At 37.2% G+C, this 21,043-nt stretch overlaps 1 protein-coding gene across 2 annotated transcripts in view; it reads left to right on the top strand.

Annotated features, from left to right (window-relative positions):
- The window catches only part of Zc3h11a (zinc finger CCCH-type containing 11A), a 24,077-nt gene extending 3,034 nt beyond the window's left edge, over positions 1-21,043 (top strand). Inside the window, exons 3-16 of one of the 2 annotated variants that reach the window (XM_046463460.2) lie at positions 3,828-3,951; positions 5,286-5,489; positions 5,619-5,735; positions 5,949-6,029; positions 7,169-7,279; positions 8,283-8,345; positions 9,396-9,494; positions 10,324-10,392; positions 14,956-15,459; positions 15,780-15,859; positions 17,150-17,480; positions 17,785-17,951; positions 18,610-18,677; positions 19,049-21,043. In XM_046463460.2, coding sequence (XP_046319416.1) covers positions 3,828-3,951; positions 5,286-5,489; positions 5,619-5,735; positions 5,949-6,029; positions 7,169-7,279; positions 8,283-8,345; positions 9,396-9,494; positions 10,324-10,392; positions 14,956-15,459; positions 15,780-15,859; positions 17,150-17,480; positions 17,785-17,951; positions 18,610-18,677; positions 19,049-19,307 — 2,277 coding nt within the window. In that variant the 3' untranslated portion in view covers positions 19,308-21,043. The remainder of the gene's footprint in view (positions 1-3,827; positions 3,952-5,285; positions 5,490-5,618; positions 5,736-5,948; positions 6,030-7,168; positions 7,280-8,282; positions 8,346-9,395; positions 9,495-10,323; positions 10,393-14,955; positions 15,460-15,779; positions 15,860-17,149; positions 17,481-17,784; positions 17,952-18,609; positions 18,678-19,048) is intronic. The other variant, XM_046463487.2, reaches the window with a different exon arrangement.

The following is a 21,043-nucleotide window of genomic DNA, read 5'->3' as shown; positions in this document are numbered from 1 at the left end:
TCAAGAGCAGTTGCTTAGTCTTGCCTTGCCTTTTATTGGTCTTGACACTTTTGGTAGTTATTGGTCACTTATTTTGTTGAATGTTCCTTGACTGGGGTTTGTTTGTATTTTCTCATTATTAAATTAAGATAGTGTATCTTTAACAGAAGTATCACAAAAGTAGTATTTTCACTGCAAATCATCAGGTGGTGTTCAATTTTACTTTTCCCATTAGTGGTGTTTTAATTTGGATCACCTGGTTAAAATGATATCTGCCAGATTGTTCTTCTCAAGAAAAAAGGTTTTTAAGTTTAGAAGTATTTTGTCGGGAGATACTTTGAGACCCTATAAATATCCTGTTTCTCATCAAAAGAAATTTTTTTTCCAGGTATTTATTTATATTAGTGTGAACTCATGGTTTCATTTTATTCAATGTGTTGTACTCTGTTACTATTGTTGTTTATTTTTAATGCTCACTTTGACCCGAATGGGGCCTGTAGGAGCCCTTCAAGCTGACTTTAATATACTTTTCATCATTCATCATTCTTTAGAACCCTTTTACTTTTTGTCTTATTTTCTGGGTTATCCTGTAATTTTCCTCCTCAAGCCCTAGAATCAGCCATTTCTCCATGATGTACTGGTTTCTTTTAGTGAAGAATGGTGTATAGAAACTAAGTTTAGGGCTATTCTTGGAGTATCATTGCTTCCAGCTTCTCTTAGTGGACAGAGCTCCGGAATATAAAAGTATATATGCAGATGGACATGTACATAATTAATTGTTACTTTGTGCTTATTAAAAACATGAGTTCACATAGATGCTTCTAGTTCCTTAATATCATAGGGTTTAGTTTAGGCTTCTCTCATTAACTCTTCAAAAGTGAGAAATGTGGTTCCCATTGTTCTTAACGCTTTAACTTATTTGATCAGTCCCTTAGTAAATCAATATTTTGTCACAACGTCTTCCATCCTTTCAGGCTATGACGCCACACATGAGGCTGCCCCTCTACAGGGAAACTTTTCTCATCTTGGGTTTTTTTGATTTTTGTTTTTTGTACCGGAGATTGAACTCAGGGACATTCAACCACTGAGCTACATCCCCAGCCCTATTTTGTATTTTATTTAGAGACAGGGTCTCACTGAGTTGCTTAGTGCCTTGCCTTTGCTCAGGCTGGCTTTGAACTCATGATCCTCCTGCCTTAGTTTCCCAAGCTGCTGGGATTACAGGCATGCACCACCACACCCGGATCATCTTGTTTTGACTGTAGCATACAATGGCTGGCTCCCTCTATTACTCCATGGTGGGGAAACCTTTCCTTACCCAGCTCAGACCCCAGGATTCTACTCTGGACTTCAATCTCCCCAGTAGATGCTCTTTTCACTCCTTTGGGCTCTAATACTTTATAGTAGGCCACCCTCCCATGTGATATGCTCCTTTCCTACTTTGTACCAATTTCTCTCAGGAAGACCCAACCTTACTCAACCAATTGGATCTTTGATGCCCGTTGCATTCTGCCTACATGAGTGTAGCCTCTTCATCCTACGTGGGGATCATCTGTGCACAGAACCCTTGCTCACCACTCAGACTCCAACACTGGTCAGGCCATCCTCCCATGTAATGTCCTCTTAACCCATTGTAAGTTCCAATATCGTACTCAGGCCCCAGCATCCTGCTCTGGGCCACCATCCATTTTCTTTCCCCAGATGAGTGCCCAGTTCCCTCATGCCCATGTAATGACTTTGGACCAACATGTTAAGGTGGGATGAGGAAAGAAAAGAGAGAGACTAAATATGCAAATTGTATGCCTGTGGTCATATAACTACTTCATTTTGCTTCTAGATTTTATTTCTGAACTCCATTCTAAGCTCCCTTCCTTGCAGATAGCCAGAGGACTCACTAAATAAATTCAGAAAAATCCTACTGTATAACTTTTGCAAAGTCATGTGTAACATTGCTCCTGCAGAGTAAATAGGCACAACTCCTATGGAGAATTATATCAGGATCTCTGTGAACAATTCTCTACAGTATTCTCCCAGCTGTGATTTATTACAACAGTAAAGTAAGGATACACTGTTGGATCATAAGAGAAAGAGAGTCTGGCTGAAGCAACATGCAAGCTTGTTTGTTTTTTTGTGGTGGTATTGGGAATTGAACCCAGTGCTCTTGCATGCTAGGCAAGCGCTCTACCATTGAGCCTATATGTGGATCCCTTTTTATTTTATTTTTTGAAATATGCTAAATGCCTAGGCTGACCTTGAACTTGCAATCCTCCTGTGTAGCTAGGATTCCAGGCATGTGCTGCCATGCCCAGCTAGCATGCAGGTTTGTTTCTGCTTACTCCCTCCCCTGGGAGTTGCACAGAATATACTCTTTTCTCTGCAATGAAATGTAGCAACTTGTGATATTTTTGCCCAGAAAGGTCCATTAGAGACTTGCTGTCCCAGGTTTTTCTTAGGGATGGCCAATAGGGTATTAGGCGCTTGTTTTCTAACATGTACCAAAATTCTAGACTCAGGAAGGAGCATTATTCACCATAAACCATATTATTTGCACAGACAGTTTAAGCACAGTTTGAGCCTCTTCTCTCCCCCCATTATCAGTTAACTGGGGGCATTCTAAGGGCCGGATTTTCAGATGCCAGCCAAAGACCAACCATGCATACAGGCCTTTCTAGGGAGAATAGTCTCAGACCTGTTAAAATTTCTATACAGACTTAGTTGGCTGCATCTCTGAGAACTAGATTATGTGTTGACTGGTTGATGAAGATGTGACCAGAGAATCATAGGAAACTGACCCTGTATTTCCCTTAGAAGCATTGGTTTGGTGTTCACTAATTCAGTGTCCCCAGTGACTTCATAGAACATAGCTATTTAAATAATTCATGAGAATCAACAGTCTATCCTTGGACCCTGTGAAATTAAACTATTACAAATGATGTTGCTTTGAACATTCCCCACATTGGTGCTGGGGATTAAACCAAGGGCCTTATGCATGCTAGGCAGATAGTCTGTCACTGAGTTACACCCCAACCCTGCAGATATTCTTCTCCCCCAGTTCTCTTTTATAACAGTGAGGTGGCTTGGAAGAATACATACCATCCTTAGTAGGTTATATGTGCCTGCCTTTGAGAAATCAAGAATGAAAAATTTTCTAAGAACCTTGAAATTACATCTTCAAATAATAATTGCAGTTCATTGACTTGATTCTGTGTACTAGGTGCTTCACATACATTATTTCATTTAATCTTCATTTAAAAAAATAAAACATTATTTAGCTACTATCACATTCCCATTTTATAGCTAAGAAAAGTGAAGTTGAGAGTATTATTTAGCTACTATCACATTCCCATTTTATAGCTAAGGAAAGTGAAGTTGAGAGGCATTAAATTGTTCCAGGTCACATGGCTAACATTAACATAATAGAGATGAAAACCCTGTTATCTTTGATTTTATATTCTTAGGTACTTACTATATTATCCTACTTCTTTAGAGATTTCAGGATGAGGGCAAGAAGGAAACATTAGCAGATAAACTGTACTCCTGTTCCTTCCATCTCACTACTATGTCTAAACTATGTCACTTTCAGCAACCTCTCTACTTTTTGCTGAAAATCATTTCTCATGCCTCAGATTTTTTTAAAAAATAATTTTATTTTATTTATTTATTTGTGGTGCTGAGGATTGAATCCAGCACCTTGCACGTGCTAGGCCTGCTAGGGAGCCACAATCCCAGCCCCTCACGTCTCAGATTTTTATACCTTGTGTTAACTTTGTCCAGAAAACAAATTACTGGATTAATACAGGATTCCCTTTGTTCTTTATTTGCAAACAATGTGTCTTTGTCTCTTACAGAAAAAACGCAGTGAAATTCCTTGTTATTGGGAAAATCAACCAATGGGATGTCAAAAACTGAACTGCGCTTTCCATCACAATAGAGGACGTTATGTTGATGGCCTGTTTCTACCTCCAAGCAAAAGTGAGATGAGTTTTTAGTTTTAAAAGAATATATATTATTAAATGAATGCCTACTATACACACTACACAAAGTACTTTTTATACATTGCCTTCTTTCAGTCTAGTGAGAAAGTAGTATTATTTCCACTTTGCAGATGAGGAAACTGAACCTTATTAAGGTTAGATTATTTGTACATAGTCATAGAACCAAATGTTTCTTGGCATGCCAGATTAGATTCCTATAGCTTGCTTTAGTTCTCATTCTCTTACCAGATCCATAGAGGGGTCATATAGATTCTCAAAAGAAACTTCATTCCACAGGGGATGGCAAGTCTGGTCTTCAGTCTATTTTGTAAAACATTTATAGAATGCAGCCTTGTCCATTCAGTTACATATTTTGTTTGGCTGGTTTTATGCTACCCCTGCAGAGTTGAATAGTTGAGACAGCAACCGTATGGCCCACAAGGCCTAGAAGAGTTGGGCTCTTTATAGAAAAAGTTTGCCAACCATGCCCTAAACTATCAGCTATAATAAAATATATATTCTCCAGAAATCTGGCATTTCTTTCCAAAGTCCCCTTTAAAGTAATTTCCTTCTGGAATTATTGCCCATTAAAAAGGCACATCCATGACTGGGGGTATAGCTCAGTGGTTGAGCACTTGCCTGGCATGCACTAAGTCCTGGGGTTCAGTGTTCAATAATGCATGCATGCATAAATAAATAAATAGCCACATTTGCTATGTGATTAAAATTTTATGGCTACATCTTTTCATGTCTAATTAGGTGCAAAAAATAGGATCAGTCTTTTCTACACCCCCCCCCCCCTTTTGATGGTGGTGGTGGTACTAGAGATTGAACCCAAGAGCACTCTACTACTGAGTTACATCTACAGCCCTTATTTGAGACAGGGTCTCTCAAGCTTGCCCAAGTGACCTCAAACTTTCTAGCACTTGCCTCAGCCTCACACGTAGCTGGAATTACAGGCATGCATCACTGTACCCTGTTAGAACCTTAATTTTAAAATTAAATGGATAGAATTTGCAAACCACTGCTATACATCCAGTCTTTTGATTTATGAGTTTCCACTGTGTTTCAATATAGTGAAGAATTATTGGCTAAAACTCCATTTTTTTTCATCCCTGCACGTTCAAAACCTAAATGGGAAAATTAGGTTAAAAAGTCTTGGGGCTGGAGTTGTGGCTCAGTGGTAGAGTGCTCGCCTAGCATGCACGAGGCACTGGGTTCGATCCTCAGCACCACATAAATGTAAAATAAAGATATTTTTTTTAAAAAGTCTTAGGGAAATATGTATCAAACTTATCATAATTTTTAATTTGACTGGTTTTGTATATTTAGCTGTATTGCCCACTGTGTCTGAATCATCAGAAGAAGAAGTGAAGACGAGCCAGCTCACAGTTCAGCAGAACAAATTGTCTGTCCAGTCTAATCCCTCCCCTCAGCTGCGGAGTGTTATGAAAGTAGAAAGTTCTGAAAACGTCCCTAGCCCCACACATCCACCAGTTGTAATCAATGCTGCAGATGATGATGAAGATGATGATGGTAGGTTTTAGGTTTTTCTTTAATAAAGGCAAATAAGCAGCCAGAGTCATGTATTAAATTGTACAGAATGAGAGTTAATGCTCTAAGTCTGATTTAAATCATAAATTTGTCCTCATTGTTGACGTACAGACCAGTTTTCTGAGGAGGGTGATGAAACTAAAACACCTACCCTGCAACCAACTCCTGAAGTTCATAATGGATTACGAGTAACTTCTGCTCGAAAACCTGGGGTCACTTTAAAGCAAGGTAAGAAGAGGCTTTGTTGTTGATAAATCTTTTAGCACTGTTGAAATATGTCCAGACTATTGTGATTACTTTTGAAATTCAGTTCAGTTATGGGTCTCTCTATTTTCTCCCCCATACTATATAAACATATTTTCTCCTAGTCATTCATTAAAGAAATATTTTAATGTCTTCCATGCTCTAGTTCTTCATGTGATTTACATTTTGGTTTTTCAGGGGAATGTTTGAATTTCGGAATAAAAACTCTTGAGGAAATTAAATCAAAGAAAATGAAAGAAAAATCTAAGAAGCAAGGTGGTAAGTCACAAAAGTGTGGGCACAGTTTGGTTTTACAAGTATGTTACCTCTTTTTGAAGCAACAGCAAAAATGAGCAAACAGATTTTGAGTCATGTGGCTTGTTTTAAGTATAACAGACTTATTTGCAGCAGTGTCTCAATGCTAACTGTTCAGAGCTAGACAAACGTAGTAACCTAAAAAAACCTGTGTATCTTGGCAAGCATAGCTCTAAAGAATACCATATAAGAACCATATTATTTATAAGTTGAGAGGGAAAAAATGGACCATCTTAAGAGAGCAAACATGCTGATCGCAGTCCTGTATTGCCAGTTGTTTGGGAGGCTGAGGCAGGAGGATTGCAAGTTTGAGGCCAGTCTTAGCAACCTAGCAAGACTGTATATGAAAGTGAAAAATTAGAAGAGCTGGTGCAGTCCCGTAATCCCAGTGACTTGGGAGACTGAAACAGGAGCAGGACAGCCTCTACGATTTGGTGAGGCCCTAAGCAATTTAGTGAGACCCTGTCTCAAAATGACAAATACAAATGGCTATGGATATAGCTCAGTGGTAGGGCACCCCTGAGTTCAATCCCCATGTCACCCAAAAAAAGAAGGCAAAAATTTCATTTTGTGATAGAAGAGTGTTTCCTTGAGAGTTGCTGGGTTTTCTTCTGGAGCTTCTCTCAATCTGGTGAATATATATTTCCAACCCTAAAAGTTTTAGATAAGATGTGAAATGTATATAGAGAAAAAGATGGTTGGTTCTAAAAACTATCATATTAAAGCTTATTCTATAAGAACCTTGAGTTGTGTTTAATGATTTTAGATGGAAAGGTTAAATTGATATACCTGATGGTTGATATACTTCTGAGATTAACTTTAGAATACTTGTAGCCTTACCAGTAAATAAAAGTAGGTTGAGTGCCTCATAGATTTGAGTTATATAAATTTATTTTATATTTTATTTTCACATTGTATCCAAGCCTTTCCCTAACATTACGCCATTTCACTGGGCAGACAGGTACAGAAAAGTGATTGATTTGTATCATATAGCAGTCAGTATTGAACTTAACTAGTCATAAAGACAATTTTTTTTTTTTTTTAACTTATGATATCTTTATTTTCCACAAATTATTTGCCATTCTTTGACCTTCCTTATTTAGAAGGTTCTGCAGGAGTTTCCAGTCTTTTACTCCAACCTCAGCCTATTCCAGGTCCCGAAAAAGAGAATGTTCGGACTGTGGTGAGGACAGTAACTCTGTCAAACAAACAAGGTAAGGTATAGGTAGATCTGAGAGTTGTTGGCCTTTTACTTTAATGCAGTCATTGGGAATGAAGAATCTTTAGGAATTTTTTTACCTTTTATGGATTTGCATGAAGACTTTAGTGTATTGATCAGATATAAGGATAAAAAGAAGTACATTTGGCTCTACCATTTAAAAGGTAGAAATACTTAATTAAGCCATCCTCACATTTATTTATATTTAATTTATACACTTACTGTTTATATTCATTCAGCTAATTTATTGACTTCTTATTGTGGGTAAATAATTGTAATAAATGCTTTGAGTTACAAAAAACACAAGTCTTTTCACTCAACAGTTTAAAATCTAGTAAGGAATAAATTGCAGTATAATAGGTACACTTAAATTTATGCCAAATAACCAAAAATTAGAGGAAAGCAATCTTACATGGTGGGGTGATAAAAGAAGGTTATGTAATATAGCTTATCAAAGTGCCAAAGCAAAAGTAAAGCTTGGGATGGGCATGGTGGTGCACACCTATAATCCCAGCAACGGGAGGCTGAGGCAGGAGGATAACTTGTGATCCAACCTCAGCAACTGAGTGAGACCCTGTCTCAAAATAAAAAAATTTAAAAAGGGGGAGGTGCTGGGAATGTGGCTTAGTGGTTAAACATCCCTAGGTTCAAACCCTGATTAAAAAAAAAAAAAAGTAAAAAGCTTGGACTCTGTAACCAATTGGAACACAATTTGTATTATACTTGGTTGCTGTTAATAATTAAAACTGTGCTGTTGGCTTTTATTTGGGCTGTGCATTTGACTGCTTAAAATTATTAAAATTGGTTTTTTTGTTGTTGTTGTTATTGTTCAATGTGATAGATTTCCTTAAGACTTGAGACCTGATTTTCAGGACAATTCTGGGGCGGGGTGATAATATACTTTGTACATGTCAGAATATACTTTGTACCCATTATTAGTAGTTATTAAGTACTGAAAACTTGGCTAGTAGTAGAGAATTCTATTTTTGGCATTTCAGGAGAAGAACCCTTGGTTAGATTGAGTCTTACTGAGAGACTGGGAAAACGAAAATTTTCAATGGGTAAGATGAATCTTGTGCATATCTTTTGTTTTTTGTTTGCGTGTTCATAAGCATGATAATAGAACTTCTCTAAACTCATATCCTATTGAAATTGATTTGCTGGGCCCCCTGTGTTCTTAGCTAAAAGCACTTACAAAATTTCCTCATTTTTTTATGTGTGTATTATACCTTTTATTAAACTCAGAATTTAAAGTGTTAAAATTTAATTAGATTTTTGGCCTTGACCAACTTTGTAGAAAGTATTAGGTTTAAAAAACAGTGATGAATACAACATTACTTTATATCTATTATAATGCACCATCATTATCTATTATAATGCATCATCATTCCCAGGTACCAACAAAAAGTAGAAACCTTGTCTCCATTCTGTTTTCTTCCATACTCTTCTCACTGCCCTGTCTTCAAAACTGTTCTGAACTTAGTAGCATTTCAAGTTTTCAGTCAGAAAGTGTGATTTTGATTGACTCAGTTATGCAGATATCACCCTAAGTAATTAAAAAAAAAAACTTTTTGAGTGATTATATCAAGCCTTATGAATGAAATATGATATTTGATGTGGATTTGTTAAGTGTACACTTTCAACTATTCCTCAGCACCATGAGGAAACTAGGCATTAATACTGGCACTTAATAAATGCCAGCAAATATTTTATGCATTCAGCATAAACTTAGTAAGGCTTAAATAACTTTCCTAAGGTCATATTCAGGTGAATTTATTATGGATTTAGCATTTGGCCAGCTAAGATTTTTTTGTGATGGTTTTTCACATTCCTGGTTCTAAATTTCAGCCTCACCAGGGCTTGTGGTTCTTCATAGGATCAGTACATTGTGTGATCAAGTATGTTAGTTACTCAGTAAATATTCTTTTATGCATTTCAGGTTTTTGTCCCTTACCTTTTCTTTCTGGGACTTTTATTCTTTCTCCAGCATAGAGTTTTGGGAAGCTAGTGAACAAACATACCATGCAAATGGAGAAAACTTGTCAGAAGTAGTCATCATTGTCTCTTTTTGCTTGCATTTTTTGACCTCCACAAGTTCCCCCTATTTGTAGGTGGTGACAATGATCCCCCATTAAAGCGGAGCCTTGCACAGAGGCTAGGGAAGAAAGTTGAAGCTCCAGAAACCAACCTTGAGAAAACACCAAAAAAAGGTAGGTACCTCTGTTTTAATACATGGGGTGTGTGTGTTGGTGTGCGTGTGTATACATGTGTAATTACCCTTGTTATAATGTTAACAGCTGTGGTTCTTCATCCTTTTGTTCATATAAATTATTATTTTTTTAGTACATTCGAGGTGCTGGGTTCAATCCTCAGCACTACGTAAAAATAAATAAATAAATAAAGATATTGTGTTCAAATACAACTAAAGTGTATGTGTGTGTGTGTATATATATATATATATATATTTTTTTTTTTTTTTTTTTTTTAAGAAATTTATTTGCATTTGCTTCTAACTTCTTTGGGGGGCTTTCTTAAGAACTCAAAGCAAGTGGAAGTTACTGTGTTTTTTGTTTTGGTACTGAGGATTGAAACCAGCGGCACTTTACCACTGAGCTACATCCCTAGCCCTTTTTATTTTTGATATTTGGTCTTGCTAACTTCCTTAGGACTTCACTAAGTTGCTGAGGCTGGTCTCAAACTTAGGATCCTCCTGCCTCAGCCTCCCAAGTCGCTGGGATTACAGGCGTGTATTCCCATGCCTGGTACCAAAACATTTAGAAAGTGTACAGTAACAGAATTATTTCCCTGAATTCAGTAGTTTTTGCTTTTGAGGTATAAAGAAATTTTTTTGAAATTTTACAAAATGCTCTAGAGAATTCAGGGTTTATATAAGTCTGCTCTATGGAGAAGAAAAATTTTAAGACCTTGAGTTTTTTTAATTGCATTAGAACTATAGCTGAATTCATGAACTTTGAAAAAATATTTGAATATAAAAAGTCTCTGTTCAACTTTTGAGTTTGAAATTTTGTCTTTTTGTAGTGCAAGTTTCCAAATCTTTGAAGGAGCGACTAGGCATGTCAGCTGGTTCAAATAATGAGGAAGCCACAGGTACATAAATAGACTCATAAGATGATTATGGTGTGCATGATTGTATGGCATAGTAAGTACATGCCATAGAAAATAACTGGAAAAAAGTGGCTAGAAATGTGGCTCAGAGATAAAGTGTTTGCTTAGCATGTGTTAGATCCTGGGTTTGACTGACCCTAGAACTGGGAGGAGGGAAGGATCCCCCACTAAAAATACAACATCAAAATGTTAATACTGATTTTATCTGTACCTTGAGGTTGTAGGTAATTTTAATTTTTTCTCTTATATTCTTTCTATACAATAATATTTTTAAAAATTGTGTGACAAACTACATAAGATTTGTGTATACATGTACAATTTAAAGTATAATGAAATGAACATTCATGCACTCAGCCATCCAGCTTTCTTGGATGTAGTGCTGGGAATCAAAATTAGGGCCTCATAAATGCTGGCCAAGTGCTGTACCACTGAATTACACCTCCCACTCTCCAGTATTTGTTTTTGGTTTTGGGGTTTTTGTTTTGTTTTGTTTACAAATTGCAAGATTTATATGTGTGATACTTTTTGTGTAAGTTTAACATCAGTATTTATGAATGATGATAGTCTATATTTTTTCTTTTCATTCCATTATCAGATTTGAATATTAATGTTATACTAGCATCATAAAAAGAGTCTGACATTGGACATTATTCTTTTTTGGATAACCTAAATTCATTCAACAGAAATCTTTAGGATTTTTTTTTTTTTCTCTTCCTGCCTAATACATTGCAACTTCACTGAAGTGGACCTAAATACATCCTTTTTGTTCGTTCTGAACAGTATTCATTGAGCTCATTGCATCTAAGAACTTGTTTTTTTAATTCTAGAAAACATTCTTCTGATTTCTTTTGAGTATGACCTCTGCATCTTTGTTTTTGGTTTTCATATGAAAGATGTTGGAACTGGGCACAGTGACACACACCTATAATCCCAGTGGCTCAGGAGGCTGGGATGGGAGGATCACCAGTTCAGAGCCAGCCTCAGCAATTTATCAAGACCCCAAACAACTTAGTGAGACCCTGTCTCTAAATAAAAAATAAAATGGGCTGTGGATGTGGCACAGTGGTTAAGCACCCCTGGGTACCAAAAAATAAGAAAAGATGTTAGAACTTTGTTCATATGCTTCCCATGTCTCTTGATCTTGTCTTTATACTTTCCATCCCTTTGTTTTTCCTCTCACCCTCTATGAACTTTGTTTGGCTTTATTGTATTGTAGATCAGGATTAACAAAATATTTTTTCTGTAAAGTGTCATGTAGTAAATATTTTAGGCTTTGTGTTGGGTTATCTCAGTGGTAAGTGCTTTCTTAGCATGTGTGAGGCCCTGAGTTTAATCTCCAGCACTGCAAAAAAACGAAACAAAAATAATTTAAGTTTTGTGGTCCACTGTTCCACGCCATTGTAGTACGAAAGTAGCCATATGTAATGTGTAAATGAATGAGTGTGGATTTGTTCTGACAAACTTAATTTACAAAATTAGGAGGTGGTCAGATTTGGCCTCCAGCATATAGTTTGCCTGCCTTGTTCTAAATGGCTGATTTGGGACCAGCCTCATCTAATTTTCAGTATTTAGACTTTTGTTCTCTCATTTTTCCTTTTTTCACAGTCTAATTTCAAGTTGCTCTAGGGTTTCTGATTTGAATCTAGGATTTTGTTTTTTGGGTGCTGGGTATGGAACCCAGGACTTCATGTATACTGGGCAAGTATTCTACTGAATGACATCCCCAACCCTGAATCTGTTTTTAACATTTGTATGAATGTAATGTTTTGGCTTCATGCTAAGTTTATTTTATTTTTGATGATGTTTTTCTGTAGTTAAAAGGCTGGGCTAAGTTTCTTCTGTGTTCTAAAGGCGATTTTCCAGAGTAAACCTCTCTTCTGAGTGGGAGGCTTGATTTATGTCTGGTCAAGTAGAGGAGGTATACTAAAACACCCACCTATACGGATTGCAGGCCGGAAAGCTGGGGATCTTATTGTGGCAATTGCCACAATAAGACTTTTTTTTTTTTTTTTTTGCAGTACTAGGGAATTGAACCCAGGTGTCCTGCTCTACCACTAAGCTTCATCCCCTGGCCTTTTTTTTTTTTTTTTGAGACAGGGTCTCTCTCAAGTTGCTAAGGCTGGCCTAGACTTGTGATCCTCCTGCCTTAGCCTCCCTAGTTGCTGGGATTATAGGCATGCAAAGATTTTTTTCACTTTCAGAGAAACATTTTTCCTTTTCTTGCTTTTCTCTTCCCAACTCTGCTTTTCCGTTTCATACTTGTAAAAGTCTATAATTTTCATGCCTTACTTCTCTCCAACCCTGATATCTTCATATCTTGAGTAGATTCCTCTTTTCTTCTTCTTGTCTTTTCCACTGGTGCTAGGGATTGAATCCAGGGCAAGTACTCTTTCACTGGCCCAGACTTTCCTTCTTTAAAAGGAGTATTTCGGGCTGGGTTCAATTCCCAGCACACGGCCCTGGGTTCAATCCCCAGCACTATACACACACAAAAAAAGTAAAAGGAATAATTCTCAGGAAGAGGTCATAACTGACTGAGCTATTCTATTGGCAGTTCTAAAATTGATTAATTAATTTCTCTTTGTTTTTTTCCTTTTCTCTGTTTCTTTTTTCTGGTAGTAGAATCTAGGGCCTTACTCAGGCTAGGCAAGTGCTCTACCACTGAACTACATTCCTAGCCCTAGTCCTTCAATTTCTACCTTAATAGTTACCTCTGAGCCCACTGTTGCTTCTTCTCCCATCCCACCTTTATGCTGGGGATTGAACCCATGGCCTTTGCATGATAGGCAGGTACTTTGCCACTGAGCTACATCCCATCTCAGCACCCCACTTTTGATTTTCATACTAATTAAACCAAATTTCACAGTTTATTTTGGTTCTGTTGGGAAGAACAGGACTCACCTCTGCATTAACTCTTCTTTTTCCATTTTTCTTTGAATTCAGATATCTGCTTTCTGTCTTAAATTCTTCAAGATTTATACTCTATCATTGGCATCCTTTCTTATTAGTAGAGATTTATTCTAATTTTAACTTCTATCATTTCAGTGAAATTTTGGTAGGAAAGGGAAACGGGTCTCCATGTCACATTCATGTTGTTACTTTAAGTGGTAATTCCAAGATAGATCTGCCATCTTGAAATGGAAGAATTTATAACTGTAATATAAAAAGCTAAAGAGAGCTGGGCATGGTAGCATATGCTTATAATCCCTGCTACTTGAGGCAGGGGGATTGCAAATTCAAGGCCAGCCTGGGCAATTTAGCGAGATCCTATCTCAAAAGGGGTTGGGGATATAGCTCAGTGGTAGAGTGCTCCTGGGTTCAGTCCATAGTACCCAAAACAAAAGGCCCTAAACACATAATTCAGAAGCACTTTTGTGAAATTTATTTTTTAGTTTTAAACAGATGTAGAATGATTGCTATATCATTAAAACTAACTTCTTCAGGGCTGTTTCTCCCTCTGAAGATGACTCACATTTTTGCTTGAGTGTATTCCTTGCTTTACCCCTAAAGGTTCTCACTCTCATGTTAGCCCACATTCTCCCTTGAATGTGCCTCTGCTTTCTTAAATAACCCTCTGTCTATGCCTTTGGTGGGTAGTGTGGGGAGAAGCTCTTGGATAGCGTGCCAATTTATAAGTGTTTCTCATTATTCTCATCTTGTCACCTATGTGACTTCCTTTTTATCCTTAAAGAATATCCTTAAAATATCACTTCTTTTTGCAGCTAGGGTTGTGGCTTAGTGGTGGAGTGCTCACTTAGCATATGTGAGGCCCTGGTTTTGAGCCTCAGCACTACATAAAAATAAATAAATAAAATAAAGGTATTAAAATATCACTTCTTCTGAAGTTGCCCTCAACTAGCTCCTGGACAGCAGTTGACATTCTTGTTGTGTGCAGTTACCATTAGCATACTTTGTTTTTGCTGGATTAATTATTGGTCTTTCAAACTCAAAACTACACTAGGGCAGAGGTTATATTTTGCTTTCTTATCTAGTACAGTATCCAGTACAGGTTTATATCTTTGAATAGAAGAATTATTGCTTTTTTATTGATAAGATTTATAGTAACACATTTCTTCAACTAGTAAATAGTTTTCAGGTTCTTTGGGGATTAGCTTCTTAGTAGAAATACAAATCAGAAATTTTTAACCTCCTTAGTTTTCTTTGAGGGCTACTGCCTGAAATATACAGTAATCTGAATTTGTATGGGGGGGGGTAGGGGGTACTGCTCATTAAAACCACAGGCACTCCTTTACTGAGCCAAATCCCCATCCCTTTAAATTTTTTATTTTAAGAGATGGTCTGAAGTTGGTGAGGCTGTCTTTGAACTTGTGATCCCCCTTCTTCAGCCTCCTGAGTTTCTGGGATAAGAGGAGTGCTCCACTACTGGCCACTAATTTAAAATTGAGAGTGAAACTAATGTTATACTCTTGATCCTTTTAATTGCCTACCTAAATGATACCTTTCTGTTGAACTGTCTTAATCCTAGAGTAAAGAAATCTTAAGAGATACATTCGAAGTATAATGACATGATTTTTTCTAAAACAGAGAGAGTTAATAAAGCTGGTGAAATCCATGTGAAGACATTAGAAGAAATTCTCCTTGAAAGAGCCAGTCAAAAACGTGGAGAATTGCAAACTAAACTCAAGACAGAAGTACCTTCAAAAGCTGATGATTCTATTTCAGGAACAAGAAGCTCCTCCACCATCCGAATCAAAACCTTCTCTGAGGTCCTGGCTGAAAAAAAACATCGGCAGCAGGAAACAGAGAGACAAAAAAGCAAAAAGGATGCCACTTGCATCAAGCTAAAGACTGATAGTGAAGTTAAAAAAGCAGTGGTTTTGCCACCCATAGTTATCAGCAAAGGACAATCAGAGGAACCTGCAGGTAGAACAAAGTCTATGCAGGAGGTACACATTAAGACTCTAGAAGAAATTAAACTGGAGAAGGCACTAAGGGTGCAGCAGAACACCGAGAGCAGCACCAGCTCCCAGCCTCACCCTGAGCCTGCCCCAGGGTCAAGGCGGCTACTTCGAATCACCAAAAGAACAGGTGTGTAGTGCCACTTCCCCAAATACTATTCCAGAAAAAACAGTGTGCCCCTGGGATCTTCATAGAAGTTCTTTGAAAACTTTGTTCAGATAACTTTGAAAAGCACTGGATTCAAAGAATCTAAGCTATTTGTTTATAGTTGGACTGTGTAGACCTTCAATACTTTAATGTGCATTTTGAGAATTTATAAGACCAGTGGGTTTTTTATCGTTTTATTTATCATATTTTATCATTATTCCCATTAACAAAAGTTTAACTTCAACTTTCACAAAGTTGCAGCCAAAATGGTAGACCTGATGATGTCTTTAATGTGAATATAGGTATGAAAGAAGAGAAGAAACTTGAGGAAGGAAGTGAAGTTGCTTCTCAGACCAGTGCTATAGGAGCTGAGGCTAATGAGGTGAGTAAATTTAAGATTGTTTTGCAGTTGTTTTTTTTTTTTTTTTTTTATGGTGAAGGCTAGATGAATGGTAAAATGTTTTAGTTTCAGATTATAATTAATGTCTGTTTAACATTTCACCGAAACTTCAGGTATGCTTTTAATTTTCTCTGCACATTTCCTATAGTTTTCTGTATGTCAATGTTCTTTGCCCTTATAAATTTTGTTGTTGTTGTTGTTGGCCATTAATATTTTTTAAACTGAGGTTTTTCTCTTGCTTTTGAGAATAATGCTACACATTGTACAGATCTTGAGGAACTTTTCTTTCTTTCTTTTTTTTTTTTTTCTTGATACTGGGGATTGAACATGGGTGCTTAACCACTGAACCACATCCCCACCCTTTTTATATTTTATTTAGACACAGGTTCTCACTGAGTTGCTAAGTGTCTCATTAAGTTGCTGAGGCTGGCTTTGAACTTGTGATCCTCCTGACTCTGTCTCCCAAGCTGCTGGGATTATAGGTGTGTGCCACCATGCCCAGCTGAGAAACTTTTCTTTTTTAAAAGAAAGAACAAGCCAGGTGCAGTAGCTTGTGCCTGTGGTCCCAGCTACTCAGCAGGCTGAGGCAGAAGGATCACTTGAGCTCAAGAGTTGGAAGCCAGCCTGGACACATAGTGAGGCCCATCTCATAAAAAGAGAAAAAGGAATTAACAAATCCTATAATTGTCCGACCCAGATGTAACCACCATTAAATTTTTCAGGGATTTCCTTTAAGTTTTTTGTTATATATATATGTGTGTGTGTGTGTGTGTGTGTGTGTGTGTGTATGAGTTTATTAATGTTTAATTCATGTTTAGAACATGATGTAGAATTCTACTGTCATTTTGCAGACTCGCTTTACCATATTAGTGAATTTTTAAGATATTTATATTTCTTAACTACATAAAAATATTCTGCTATGCATATAATCTTTCTGGGCGCTTAGATTTTGTTTTATAAAGTACTATTTTTGTGCTTAGGTCTTTTGTAAAGGTGATTATTTAGTAGGCATTAGTATTTGACTTGGGGTCATGGTTGTCTAGCCTATATAATGTGGGTTTTTTTTTTTTTTTTTTACTGTTGCATACATCTTCAGTTTTAACCTTTCATCTTTAGCAGCATGTTCCCTATGTAATATCAAAGAGTTTTCTCTAGGTTCTATATCATGCTACAATCTGCTTAATTTACAGTTTAACTCAATACTTTATAAATAACAAGCTTAGATTATTAAAGGTACTAAATTTTAATTCCGTCATTTAAATTTGTTCATAGGCTCCAGATGAAACTATGGGAATTGATATCACTAAAATTCCAGTTAAGAAATGTGAGACCATGAGAGAGAAACACATGCAGAAACAGCAGGAGCGGGGAGGTTCACAAAAGGAAAAATCAGTTTTGACGCCCCTCCGGGGAGATTCAGCCTCTTGCAATACCCAAGGGATGGAAAAACCAGTGCTCACTGCCATGTCAGGCCTCACACGGCAGCTAACCAAGCGGCTTCCCACAAAGTCATCCCAGAAGGTGGAGGTAGAAACTTCAGGGATTGGAGACTCCATATTGAATGTGAAATGTGCAGCACAGACTTTGGAAAAAAGGGGTAAAGGTGAGTGTTTTCTATAGTATGTCTTGCTTTAGGACATCAAAATTACCAAGTTTGAAAACTTTGTCCAAAACTTTATGGTACATCTTTTCTCTGGTTTTGAAGAATAGAATAATAACAGATTCAAAAGCCAGTAAAAGGGGTTGAGAATGTTTATCTACATAATAAACACATGTAGTGGATCATTTTCAGTGTGGATTTATATATTTTCTTGTTACTCCTAGTACTCAAGGAATTTTGTTACTTTATTCTGAATTACTTTTATGTAAAAAGATTTTTCTAGCTATTAATATTTTCTCTCTTATAGCTAAACCCAAAGTAAATGTGAAGCCATCTGTGGTTAAAGTTGTTTCGTCTCCCAAATTGGCCCCAAAACGCAAGGCAGTGGAGGTGCACCCTTCTGTCATTGCAGCTGTGAAGCCACTCAGTTCTAGTAGTGTCCTGCAAGAAAGCCCAGCCAAAAAAGCAGCTGTGGTAAGTAGAAGTTCCACCTTAGCGGTAGGTACTATATACTATGTGGTAGAAAAAACAAACTCCCCATTGTGTTCTGCCTATATCTATGTTTAACACTTCCTGCCATTTCCTGAGCATTTAGGTTGTTTAGGTTGTTACTCTATTTTAAATTTAAAGTTTTTGTGATATTTACAGATATTTGTGAAGTATGGGAGGACAGGATTTTTAAAAGCCAGTTTTCGGGTGGCAAGATATATGGTTTGCTTGTACACTCAACCTTTGGATTATTGATTCTTGAATTCCCAAGTTTACATAATGATAACTGTTAGACTGGGGCTGAACCTCAGTAGTAGAGCACTTACCTAGCTTGTTCAAGGCCCTAGGTGCCATTTCTAGCACCATGAAAAAAAGAAGGATGGCCACATGAGGTGGCGCACACCTGAAATCCTAGCTACTGGAGAGACTGAAGCCCAAGGATCCCAAGTGTGAGGTCAGCTTGGGCAATTTAGCAAAACCTTGTTTCAAAATAAACAGCAATGGGTAGAGCACTTGATGAACATGTGTGAGGCCCTGGGTTCAGTCCCCAGTATTGCAAATAAATAATAGAAGAATGATAGTTATGAATATGCTCAAATATAAAAACCTGTCTTTTCCACTGAATTACTTTACTCTTTTGTAGGCTGTTGTCCCACTCCTCTCTGAGGACAAACCAATCACCATGCCTGAGACAGAAAAACCTAGAGACAGGTAATTCTTCTTAACCAAACTCTAGGCCACTGTTGTTTCTACTCTATCAAGAATGATACGGATAAGTAACTAAGTTTTTACAGTTTAGCCCCATCTGAACAAATCTGAACTTCAAGTTAACTGCAAGAAAGCATGAAATTTGGGATTGCTGTTCTCCATTGGTGCCTCGTTATCTAGAAGATGTTTTTCATACCTGGCTAAATTATACTCAGAATTATGAAAATGTTTGGTTCCAAAACAATGAAATCATTTATTCTTTGTGTCCTCAGAAATAATTTTTTGCTAACTCTGTATTCCTGAGACCTGTGAGTGAGCTAACCAATGAAAACTGGCACAATTAGTTCTGATAATCCCTTCTATTTTTCTTACAGTTTTGTGCTGCCTCCAACCCAGTCCTCTTCAGATTCCTTACCCCCAGAAGTATCTGGCCCTTCCTCATCCCAAATGGTCACGAAAACTCGCCGGCTCAGCTCTGCCTCAACAGGAAAGCCCCCACTCTCTGTGGAGGATGATTTTGAGAAACTAATATGGGAAATTTCAGGAGGCAAATTAGAAGCCGAGATTGACCTGGATCCTGGGAAAGATGAAGATGACCTTCTGCTTGAGCTCTCAGAAATGATTGACAGCTGAAGGTGGTAGTGAGAACACTTAAAAAAAAAAAAAAAAAAAAACTCACCAAAAAACTGGACTTAGTTTCATCTATTGTATCTATTTTAACATTTACCTGAAGTGATCATTTCTTTAGTCTCAAATTTGCCCCAAATCAGAAGTATACCTCTGAATTATCTGTAATGTGTCCTGGATTCTTTGGGGTCAGATTTTTCCAGTCCCTTAATAACCATTTTTTCCCCCCACATCATTTAGCATCCTTGAGAAAAAAGTTATTTAATACTCTTTTCTCCACAAAAAAAGAGACTGAGGGAGATCCAAATGAAAAGGGTACAAGAGAACCTAGTGACTCCTTGAGGTGTTTGTCAGTTTTGGCTGTTTTCCTTTTTGTTGTATTCTTTCTTTTATGTATTGTCTTAATGTACTTAATATTATCTAAGTTTGGACGAAGACAGCTGCTACCATTGTGGACCAAATTTCATGCTACCACTAAACAAAAAACCCCATTCACTCTGTGTTATATTGTATGTCTTTTTAAAGGTATTTGGAGATACAACTAAGCTTTAAAGAGGGCTGAGCAGCTCAAGAAACCTGAAATACGGACATAACTCTTTGGACCTGATTTTGATGCTTCAGCTGCTCTGTAAGCCTCTGAAGAGCAATAGCTAACTTATTATTACTGTAATTTTTTTAAAGGCTTTAAAGTGCCTCAGGGGTCCTCTGAAACTAATTTTCTACTTGGGATTCCCTGGATTCTTTATAAAAGATGGTAACATGATTAGAGGAATTCTTTTTTAGTATGAAAGTTGTCCCTTCTTCAGTACTTGCCTCCTGTTGGCATTGAATTATCACAGGGACAAAAATTGGTTAATTTTTTATTTCTAACTCTCCTAGCAAGCTCCTCTTGCCTGATATTTATTTGGTGCCCTTTATGCACCACAGGATTAAAAAAAACGAACTCATTCAAGCTGCCAATATTTGTCTACGGACCGTAGCAGTACACTGAATTGTACTGTAGCAGGGATATTGAGATGCTCTGGGGGTGTATTGTATGCCTTCCAGTTTTCTTCATTTCTGAATTGAATTTTCTTTTCTTGATGTTGGTCTCCTTCATATCACCTCAAGGTTTAGACTTGTGAAGGAACAAGAATGATGAGGATGAGAGTCTTGAAAGGAGACATTGTACATAATCTTAAGGAGGAGAAAAGAAGGACTTGTCCATTTTGATACTTTGCTGTAGGTGGCCAGTTTTGTTTCTCAAAGGGAAATCTGAACCACCTGTCACGTTGGCTCCTAAGGAACTGCTGTTGTAAGCGGCTCATCAAGAGTTGAACTTCATATAGCCTTGTTTGGGAATATGGAAAAGGAAGAAAGCCACAGGACTGCCCATTCAGTCTTGGGAAGATCTGGATGATTCTGCACAAACAAAAATGACTTGAAATTTATGTATAGACACACCTCTACCAATCCATCTTCAGCTGACTGAATGTTGTATGATAGCCCTTCTCCAAAGCAGGGGTGGAATGTTCCGGTTTCACCAGATTTTATAAACTCATTTCATTTTTGGAATCAGCTGATTCCAGATCCTTTTTGTATATATAACCTTTATTCTTTTTCTTTTTTAAAAAATAATTTTGTTTCATATTTAAAGCCCTTGTATTAGTCGATGATTCATGTTCAGCATTATTTGAACCATTTGCCATTATAGAAAGAGAAATACTTATTTGTGTTTTAAATAAAACTGGTGTAGGAAAGTC

Source organism: Marmota monax, unplaced genomic scaffold (assembly GCF_021218885.2).
Source record: "Marmota monax isolate L192 unplaced genomic scaffold, Marmota_monax_Labrador192_F-V1.1 WCK01_AAM20220418_F8-fsc00099, whole genome shotgun sequence".
Lineage (NCBI taxonomy): Eukaryota > Metazoa > Chordata > Mammalia > Rodentia > Sciuridae > Marmota > Marmota monax.
This window is presented reverse-complemented; position numbering and strand designations above follow the sequence as displayed.